The 11,388-nt window shown below is 39.1% G+C and overlaps 1 protein-coding gene across 1 annotated transcript; it reads left to right on the forward strand.

Moving 5' to 3' along the window:
• Positions 1–5,030: 5,030 nt before the first annotated feature.
• On the forward strand, positions 5,031–11,069 carry LOC104157029 (platelet glycoprotein 4-like; the record flags this gene model as incomplete). The annotated part of the gene is made up of 5 exons (XM_009708161.1): positions 5,031–5,191; positions 7,345–7,489; positions 10,171–10,350; positions 10,500–10,591; positions 11,023–11,069. Coding segments are annotated over 5 exons (625 nt in total), but the record flags the coding sequence as incomplete, so codon positions are not given.
• Positions 11,070–11,388: the final 319 nt, after the last annotated feature.

Raw genomic sequence — 11,388 nt, forward strand, 5'->3', positions numbered from 1 at the left:
CAAGAGTACACTCAAAATGACACCACCAGCAGCAGCATCTTGGCAGGGATCCACTGAATGAAATTAGCAATAAGCTATTTCACCTCTGATACTATTCAGGGAAAGGAGACTTCCCCCTTAAAAGGTGGCTTTGGTTTCAGTACCAAAGGGCAAAATCCTAGTTTTCCCAAATGCTGAATCTATCCAGAGGGGAGAGATGCCGTTCCATGAAAGTCTTAGGGGTTTAGGAAACTGTCCTTGGTACAGTTAAGAGTAAAACATGAAAGTTTCAGAGTTCTTTACAAAAAATATTTTGTTTGAGGCTATCAAAATGTACATTTTAAACTGACTCCACACATTTTGGTTGCACATTATTATGTCTGTTATCATTATTATTAGACATTATCATGTCTAACATTAAAAAAAATCAAAAGGAAATGTGAATTCAAAACAACAAATCAGAAATCTTGTATCTGATACTGTTGAAAGGAGATATTTTGATGGGGCTCAATTACTACTTTTTGCCTTTCCCTTCCTTAAAAGAATACAGTTTATTTAGGCAAAATTTCCTTAATTTCAGTTGTGATAAGAATTATTTATTTTCAGCTGATCAGCTTTTTTTTCCAGCTAGGTCTAGCTAATCAAGCCCATTGGTAACCAATTCATTTGCTGGAGAAATCTTCATCATCACTTCTCTAAGAGCTTTTGCTTTCCACCTGAGCGTGTGAGCTCAGGAGGTTAACAGAAGCCACGTAGTGTTACTTAATATATTGAATTCCTGATGAATTGATAATACAGAGTGGTGTATGATTTGCCACAACACCTCAGTGCTGCACTCTATTTACAGTGTCCTCAGGGTTAGTCTCTCCTATTTTTAGAAATAAAGCTATCAATTTTAGCTATTATTATGTTTATCCATCTGTCTCTCTACATATCTGTTACCTATGATTGGCCAGATTATAGCTTCTCAGCTACTGGAGGCATAGGAAACACTTCTAATTTAAATTTGTGTTTCAATTCTAATTTAAATTTGGTTTTGTGACATTCGTATGCCACTTCTTTATCTAAACAAATGAAGCTAAAGCAGCTGCTGGCTCTCAACAGAACATAAGTGATTTAATCACACATATTCCAGCATTATCAATGACAAACTTGATTGGTTTCCATAATTTTTTATGATCAAGGACTGAAAAAAGACTAAAAGTTTTGATCCAACAAAGCCTGAATAGAAAGGCTAATAATAAGCTAATAATAATCACTTAAAAAGTAACAAATTGCTATGTGTACTTTCAGTTGCAAAATGGAAGAAGTTTATTTGCTTTCCTGGAACTTAACTTACTTAGTTTTACAGAATTTTACTGTTTGTTTCTTCCAGCTTACGTGTGCAGCCTAACACATACAAAACATAGAGATAAACTAGTAAAAGTTTGTTACAGCCTAAAGTATTCATGGCATCTCTCAGTTCCCAGAAAATGGCATCTTTTGTCCATCTGGCCAGATCCTTTGTCAAGACAGCAACTTTTTCTTACATTTCGTATTTCTTCATCAGAAATCATGATAGCTGGATTTCACGTAAAGCAACAAAGTACAGCAAGCCTCTGTTGCTGACTGCTCAGCATTTCTTGAATTTATATATTGCCAGTTGACCCACTAGGAGAGAAGTGGGGGGAAAATTGTGTCAGAAACAAAAGGGGTTAAAGTTCCCATTGATTTCACTCAGTCTTGCACAGTTAGGTCATGAGATGAACTTGGCTGTGTAGCAGTTACACATTGTATATCTACTTTTGCTAACAATAGTTAACTGTTGCATAAGATATTAGAGCTGATGTAGGTTGATTAGGGACTTGAGGAGTGTTTTATATTACCAATTGCAAATTAATAGTTTCCCAAATTACCCTACATTTCATAATATCACAAAACATGGCACTGTTACTAGGGGAATATACAAGTGATCAGCCATAGGAAGCGGTGATATTTAGGGCTGGCCTCACCAGTGATCAGACAGCCAAACCCCAAGTGCTTACTGGTGTGATGATATTAGTTTTATTAAATGAAGACATGAATAAGGACAGAGCTCTAGATTTTCTTCTGCTTTAGCCCACCATTTGCACTGTTGAAGTATGTGACAGAGAGTCATATACACATCCTTCGTGGGAGAAACCTTATTAACAATAATGGCTGAATGCCACCAAAAATAACAATCTTGCTCTCTTCCTTCCTCTCCCTCTCTTGTCCTGCAGCTTCCTTTTTTTAAGTCTGGTTCTCTTATGATCCTTCCCCCTATCCAGACCACTGAGCCAAGTGGCTCACTGGTAGCAAGTTAACCCAGAAAAAAAAAAAAAAAAAAAGAAATAATCTTCCTCCAGTCTGGCAGGCAGAAACAGCTCCCTGAGGAATGAGAACTGGCACAAAGGAAGGGGGAAGTTTGTGGGTCAGGAACCGGGGGCTGCGGGAGCCCGCTTGCCCCTTTGGCTGCAGCGCTGTCAGGTCGGATCAGCTGTCTCCTTGAAGTATCCCCCAAGAGTTTCCACACTGGCATTGGCACTGAGTAAATGGTGGGCTGCAAATACACAGTAACTCCTTGTGACCTGGCTGTCCCGTGTACTCACGTCCCAGAGACCTCTTCGTACAATGTCCAAAGTAATTTTTCTCTGATGGCATTTCCTAAGGGTATAATATGGACATAATAGTTATTCTTGCATGAAAAATAAAGGAGAGCCACCCCACCTCTTTAGGTGGACAGCAAATTTGGTCTAGATTGATAAGAAAGTACATAGCATAGTAAAGTGCAGTAAGAGACAGTACAGAAAGCACATGAAAATGCTTGTCACATAGCCTACAGTCTCAGTTTACATGGAAAGTTGTCCTGGTTGTACTAAAAAGCCAGTATAAAGTCCTGCACACTATTAGATTTCCCTGCAATAGCAGAGAGAAGATTAGAGGAAAAGACCCATCTTTTGGAAAAAAATAAAACCATTTACATGGAGAAAGTTGTGAGGAAGCATGATCCTTACATTCTTCCAAGTCAACACAAAGTCGTAAGATGTGATCATTGCAGAATAAATATTTTTGGAAGTGCCCAGAACATCCAAAGCTGGAGGTAGGTTGGGGACTATTTCTGTACCTCTCCAGCACGGGAGAAGTCCTAGGGCTCAGGCACTCTGAGTAAACCCTGCAGTGGCAGAGGAGTTAGCATATCATTCTGTGCTATTGTAACCCCTAGCAAAGGGTTATAAGGAGAGGGAGGAATAGATGGAGGGGAAAACTTCTTTTAAGAAGTAAGTAACTCTACTTTAAAATCTGTTTTCACAAGGCTGAAACTTCTCTATTCACCTCTGTGCCTGTGTGTTGTTGACATTTAGAGAGATTAGATTGTCCTCTTGACCATATAGCTGCCAGGAATCCTTAACCATTTCCCTACCCCAGTTAAACAGAGGCAGGAGGTCAAATCCTGGCATCTGCCCCCATCCCAGGACCCTGCTGAGTACAGATTACAGACAGACTCTGAGAAGGCTGAGCTGTGCCTTTCTTTATATCAGCCTACTTCTCCCAGATCCTTTGAGCAATTCTCTGTGGAAACCAAAAAGGTGATTTCCAAATCATGTAAACTTTTCTCTTTTCACCAAGGAGATGATCCACCCCACACTGGATCACAGCTGTGATAGAGTCTTTGACCTACTGATGTTTACAAAACGAGGCTGAAGAGAATTTTAGCTGTTGGGTCTCAGTGTAAGACCTTGATAACACGTTTGCTGCAGCAAGGTTTCCTTCCCCTCTAATACACATAAATTATAGCAGATACTCAGACAGCAAGCCCGGTGCTTTACATCACCAGCAAGGCATTTACAACTCCGCCATACAAACAAACTTTCCACAGTCAAAGACCGGACTGTGTTATGAGTTCTCCAAGACATGGTATTCATTTCTAACTGCAGTGATTGTTAATTGGTAGTATCCCTTTTTTTCATGGTGCTTGCTAAGCAAACTCTAGAGGCAGAAACCTAAGCTAGAAAGAAAATCTAGCAGCTTATAATTTAAAATGTCTTTTCTTGCTATCTGGAGGGATTCTAGCCTTTTAATTCCTGGGACTCCATGAGCTGTGCAAATTAACTAATTAGTATTGCACCACTCTACTAAAAAAGCATTTTATATATTGGAGATAGGCAGCATAGATTTTTCTTCTTATTGAAAATATTTTCTGAATTTTTACCACCAAGTGGAAAAACTACATTATCCCAGGGCTTTGGGAAAATCATATAGAAAGAGGCCTGATGTAGACCAGGCAAAGCAGACATTCCCCTGACAATACAGGAAACGTACCTTCAAACTCTCCTTCTCACTGTACAGACCCAAGGACTGAATAGACATTTACCATATTATAACTGTTGGTTACTCTAGAGTGGTTCCTGATATCCTGGCTTGTCCTTATAGCTGTATTTTGCCCTCATTCCCTAGACCTGGGAAACTTTCCTAACAAAATGTTGTCAAAACTAGAGAGATTTCTTAGAAAGTCTCAGTTTTGGTGACAAGAGTTTTCTGGCAACAACCAGTCCCATGAGAATACTGTTAACTTTCTCTGGGTGCAAAATTACCTAGTGCCTGAGTAATGCTCAGAGATAACTCTCGTTTCCTCTCTTGGACTATTTGCAAATGTATGAAAAGTAGTCTATGGATTCTAAAAACTGCTGGGTATCATTCAGTCATTCTAAGATTTTCTTTTTACAAATAATCAGTGGATTTGTCAAATATTTGGGAACTAAGGCAGTGCCTGACCACAACAGTAGGAAAGTTTTGCTACTGGCTACAGTAGCAATTATGTCAACTTTGTGGTCACTTATTTTAGGGGGACTCACTTTTGCTCTCACTGTGCAGGAACGTCAGGTTGCCTTCAAATATTGGCCAAAAATGTGTGCTATATATGCCTCATTTTGATGATAAAACAGGGTTTTTCTTCTGTTTGTTTGTGAATCTTCTACAGTCATCTGAAAAGTAAATGCAGCTTGTCACTCATTTTTTGTGGTTAATTTTAGCTTTGTTTTTTGTCCTTTTAGGAGGCTGTCATTTCAAATGGCACCATTGCTTTTGAAAATTGGCTTGTGCCAGGAAGTTCAGTTTACAGGCAATTTTGGGTTTTCCATGTGCAAAATCCTTCAGAGGTATTAGACCAAGGAGCACCTCCAAAACTTGAACAAAGAGGACCTTACACATACAGGTAAGAAAAAACCCCCGAGTATGGGACATGTCATATCAGAAGTTTAGTTAAAGTCAGAGAAAACTCTGCTGAGTTAAAATTTGGTTTTGAAATTCCAGCATTTTATTTTAGTCAGACATGACAAAAATGCCTAAATTGTACCTACACACAGCAGTCACCTTCTGTATGAGGTCTCACATTGGGAAAACACATATGGAAAAGGATAATTGGGTGTGAAGCTGTTTGCTTGTGTAAAAAACAATTGCTCATTGGCAATGTCTTCGCCACAAGAACACAGGGGCACATTGCATTTGTTGCTGTTCAGTTTTTGCCGACATTTTACATAGAAGAAAGTATGCCAGATGCCCTAAACCCAAGAGATTATCTTATCACCCATGTATCACTCATTTATTTTAGTAATGTGTTTAGTTTCTTTGCTCCTTTACAACTTATTTTTAATCTATAGCTTTTTCTTTTTCAATTTTTCCTCTGAAAATCATTCATTTTCTGAATGTAGTAGCTAGGGCCTAGATGCAGCAGTTCATCCCCATTCAGGGAAGCTTTTAATGATTTGCTTAATTTTAAATGTGATGTTGACATAGGACTAGTTGATGTTTCCTGAGTCATTGAGCCCAATATCCCGCTATCACTGGCACCCTTGTTATGAAATTTCTTTCCTAAAATTATAGGATATTTATTTCTTGATATCTTCGGGGATGTATATTACATTCACAAGATGGTTTTGCATTGCAGAATCTACAGCTGAGGCACTTTGATGCCTAAAATATTATCTATTTCTCATTGTAAACAGAGAAGTCTTGGTTCATAGAGTACGTGGGAAGACATAGGAAATGATTGCAAAGGAATCAGGAAATTAACTAGTTAAGAAATGCTACAGAAGGCGAATTCCTACCAAACAGAAATGTTTTACTCTGGTGGCGATGGTGGTGCCTGTTTTCTCAGGGACAAATGTCTGCCAGAAACCTAGATAAGGCTATGTAAGAAACTGTGGCTATAGGTCCTCTCACCGCTGTGGTCATGCTCACCCGGGATATTTGGTCTACCTGAACCACTGTGACACTAAGTCTCTCTCTCAGTCTCCCTTTAAATATTTAATTATTTATTACAAAGTAGAACAACTGGCCTTGAAAACACAACTATCCCCATGATTCTGTTGGGAAACCTTGTTTTAGGTCTTTTGTTTCCAGTTTGAAGTAACATTAATTAGAAAAAAAATCTCCCAACTTTCCGGTAGGTGCTTTACACATTAGGCTACTCATTAAAATGACATGCACACAAACCAATCTTGAGAAGCCAAGATCCAGCTGGTTTTGGGGTAAAGCCCACCTGCACTGGCTACATCTGTACCATGGGGAAATACTCCCTGAACCTTTTGGTTCCCCCATGCCCGGGCTGGAAGATCTGTTGGAGTACCCTGAAGATCCCTTCTGGGATGGAGCTGGGACAAGCTTTGTGGACCCACAGCATAGACTGTCACACAATGCCTGCTGGATGCTGGCCCCACAGAGGGTCAGCAAGAGGATGGGGACTTGAAGAGTTGAGCTAAAGCTAGAACTGCAGCAGCTCAGAAATTTGTATGTGAGGCATCTGCTGACAAGGCATGCTTGAGAGGCTTATGAGAATCTCAGTGGAGTTGAAAGACTGCTTATAAATCTCCGCATGCATATGAAATCTTATCAAAGTTACTCCCATTATGGATTTAACCTGTAACCTGTTTTGCTGCAACACAGGCCTATCAGATCAAAACTTTAGAGTGTTTATTAACTATTCTGAGTCATCCCCTTCTAATTACATGCCACCATGAGAAAGCTTAGAAAAAAATATGACAATAACATAATTAAAACAAAATATAAAAAGATACAAGCTCCATTATTAAAATAAAAATTTAAAAAATTGTTTTCATTTTAGTATCAAGAAAAATAATTCCATTAGGCACTAAGGAAATATTTCCAAAAGAACAATATTTTACAGAAAATGGAAGTTTTACATATATTCACATGAAAAGTTTACAATCCTTTCAATGGTTATAAAATGTTCAACATTCTTCTACAAAAATATTCATAAACTTTTCAAAAAACTTTGGTCAGGCATGGTTATGTGCTGTCCCGAAAATCAAATGTTAAAAATATTCTGGTTTTATTTTGTATTTCAAGGGTGCGATATTTACCCAAAGAAAACATCACAGAACACTCTGATGGCACAATATCCTACATGTTGCCTAATGTTGCTCATTTTGAACCCGATATGTCTGTTGGGACAGAAAATGATACCGTCACCTGCCTCAACCTTGCCGTTGTTGTAAGTAAAGAAACAAAACCATCATGTCCACATTCAAATCTTGAGTTACTGGGGGAAATAGGGGAGAAGTTAGCATTAGTAATACTGAAACTGCCACAGAATAGGTTTTCTCTCTATAAACTCGGATGACATGAGTGTCAGCTACACTGAGGATACCTGTATTACTGTCTTGAAAAAAAAAATAATAATCTGAGGACAGATATATTAAGGCTTCCTTATATTCCCAGGGTAATCTTAATGGCGAATGAAAATTGACTTGTTCCTGTCAATGGAAGCAAAGTCATCAGTTTGGATGGAATGTATCAAAAAGTATCCTTCTAGTCAATTTTAACGTGGAAATGAATTAAGAGTTTGTGGCTGGATTCCCTTTCTGTGTGAGGTACAGCATGGACAGTACAAGATGGATTTGCCATACTCTTTCCATAATATCCTCAGGGGATAATACAGCAGGGGAGGCTGTATTAAATCCCATACTCAGTGTATGCATGGCCTTACCGCCACAGCTGCTTGCTCCCCATGGTGCCCCTCAGCACCGATGCAATGGCATCCTCTGAGCTCTCTTGTCCTACTGAGACCTCAGTCCTTCAAAGAAAAGCACAAAGTCCCCACCTGGAGTAGTGCTAGAGTCTTTTCAGTCACAGGCTGAGAGAACGTTTGCCCTTGGCCGGTGTTTACAGTTCTCATATTAATATTCAGCCCTGGGTGTGTTGCCTGATTGTCTTGCACTAGCTCTGCGGTGTCTGTGCATGAGTGTTCAGGATTACTGCGTGAGGGTGGCTGCTAGGGACAGAGTGAAGAGATGCTTGGTGTAAAAACAAAATAATGTCATACCAGCAATCACAGAATAAAGAAGAACCCATGTTGGAAGGGACCTTAAAAGATCATTCGATCCAACCTTTTCTGAGAAAGGGAGCCTATATGACATTTTCTAGCACCTTGTCCAATTGCACCTTGAAAATCTCCAGTGATGGGGACTCTACGACATTCCAGTGATTGACTGTTCTCAGTGTAAAAAATTTATCAAGATGAAACCTTTCCTGGTGCAACCTTTACCTGTTGCCCCTTGCCTTCTCCATGTCTCTCCTTGTGAAGAAAGAGTCTCCATCCTCTTCATAAGCCACCCTTTACGTACTGGAATATCGTGATAAGGTCCCTTGAGCTTTCTTTTTTTCTAGGGAGAATAGACCAAGTAAGTAAAGGCAAATGACCTTATTTAGACCATATATATTCTGTCTGTATCCTAATTTAGGCCAGCATTTCTCTTTTGAAAAGCTGTTATTGTTTCCTATGCTGAGAGTCCTTCATGTCACAGTATTAACACTTCTCAGCTCCCACACCTTGGACCACGTAGATCTTTGAGGGTCTAAGCATACGTCTGGAAGCATCCGTGTCAAGGGAGATAGGAACAGAGGATCCAAGCCCCATTTGCTCTTCGGAAACAAATTGGGGTAAGCCTCTCCCAGAGAGGCTCTGCCTATCTTGTTTGACAGCACTGACTTTAATCCAGCAGAGCCCACCTTTTATGTCATAACATTGTCATCAAAATACTCACAAGAGAATTGAGAGAGATGTTTTTCACACTTTCTTAACCTTGAAGAGATTGAACCCACATCTCCTCTATATCATAATCTTGTCATATCCATGCTTTCTGCTTACTTTATGTTCAAGTTCAGACAAAAGTGAAAGATTCATGGGGTTGAGGGGAGCAGGAAATTAAAGCAAAAGAGACTTTTCCATTGCTATCCTCATAGCACGAAGTTCAAAGAGATGACTCACTAACAGGCCTAGGCTGAGCACGTGCTCTAAAAGGGTCATTTGTTTTTACACAAATTTAGTTATCAAAATGGTGACAATTTCCTGCTTCACCAGACAGGCCAACAGAAGTAATTTGTTTGCTTTCCACAAGCTATTCAGTGCCTTAAGGAACTTGACTTTTGTTTATGCCTCTGGGAATGTTCATTACAATTACTGCTGGTAAATCTACATTATTCTTCATTGAATGAGGAAAAGTTATCCATTATTTAGAATTAAAGCTGTCCAGAAAGAAGGACTTTTTTGTTGCAAATATGTATTCTTTCTAAATAAAGAAATAATGGAGATTCAGCACTTGGTCAGTTTTATGGAGGATACAGCTGTGTTGCTGCTACCATAACAGCAAATCTAAACCCCTTATCTAAGCCAGTAAGTAACAAAGCCTATATCTTTTACTTACATGTTTATAGTGCAAGTGGGTCTGAAGTAAGTGACATATGGAGATGACAAGAAAGAGGCAGAAAACAAAAAGTGGTACAACCCACGTTATACAGATAAGGGATTTGAGATTATTACTTAAGGATGTTCAAAAGCCGTCTCGCCATGGTCCTGGGCAACTGGTTCTCAGTGGCCCAGCTTGAGCCGGGGGGTTGAACCAGATGACCTTCAGAGGTCCTTGCTGACCTCAGCCCTTCTGTGATGCTGTGATTAGGGGTGATCCAGTGAACTTGTGTAAGGAGTAAAGACAAATTGTCTGCTTTTGTGTAAGTTTACTTAAAATTGACGATTTTAAGTAAAAACTTAACTTAGGGTAAGCTGCAACTTTGGAAACCAGCTTTGCTAGAGATTTCTTGGAGTCAGACTCTGTGGTTTAGGTCCAAAGCACATAAAGAATTTTATACTAAACATTAATTTTATTGCTGTTGTAGGCTGCACCTGCCTTGTATACAAGCACTTTTATGCACCTACTATTAAACACTTGGATTAAAGCTTCTAAGTCATCCATGCTGCAGAACAGAACAGTGAAAGAACTACTGTGGGGATACAAAGATCCCTTCTTAAGCAAGATCCCCTTCCCTGTAAACCAAGTTCTGGGAGTCTTCTACCCGGTAAGTGAAATCAATGAGGAGACAAAGCCTTCAGTTATCATTCTATGAATAAAAATTAAGGCAGCTGCTGTGATGAATTAAAATCTGACACTGCTACAATCTGGTTCAGTGCATCTAACTGTTACTCCTTCTTCTTGTGTCTGTTACAGTATAATGGGACGTCTGATGGACTTTATAAAGTCTATACTGGGAAAGAAGATATTAAAAAAACAGCAATAATTGAAAGCTATAAAAACAAAAGGTATCATAGCATTGTATAATTAAAAACCATACATATTTTCAAGGTATGGCTTTTAAAACTTCACTAAGAGCTATAGATAAATGGAAAGTCTTCAACAAGTCAAAGGAAGCTGTATCAAGCCCTGGGCTTAGCAAAACCACCTCTCTCTCAGTTATTAATGGTTCTGTTAGGAGCTTGGATTTAAGACAGTTACTGATTCTTTGATACAAGTAGTTACTTCTGGTTTGCATACTGAAGTAGCTAGATGCCTTTTATCCTATTCTAACGCATAACATAGTTTATCTGAATAAATGAATGAACATCTCTATCCTCTGACTTTGCTAATGGATTAGGCTTATATTCGAGCAGTTATATTTAGCAATACAGGTAATGAAATGGATTACATGGTATAATATACTACATGCAGCATGACCTTTTTTTTTATCTTAAAGGAATCTTTCATATTGGGAAGGTTACTGCGATTTGGTTAATGGCACAGGTAAGCCTATTAAAGCTTTTTAAAACTTCAACACTGTCCTGGTTTCAACTGGAATACAATTAATTTTCTTCCTGGTAGCTGATACAGTCCTGTGTTTTTGGATTTAGTATGAGAATAACTTTGATAACACACTGATGTTTTAGTTGTTACTAAGTAGTGCTTACTGTAACGCAAGATCTATTAGTTTCCCATGCTCTGCCAACAACAAGGTGCACAAGAAGCTGGGAAGAAGCACAGCCAGCAGAGCTGACCCAACCTGGCCAAAGGGATATTCATTCACAGAACGTCAAGCCCAGTATATAAACTGGGGGGAGTTGGC

This window comes from Cariama cristata, unplaced genomic scaffold (assembly GCF_000690535.1).
Source record: "Cariama cristata isolate BGI_N322 unplaced genomic scaffold, ASM69053v1 scaffold849, whole genome shotgun sequence".
Lineage (NCBI taxonomy): Eukaryota > Metazoa > Chordata > Aves > Cariamiformes > Cariamidae > Cariama > Cariama cristata.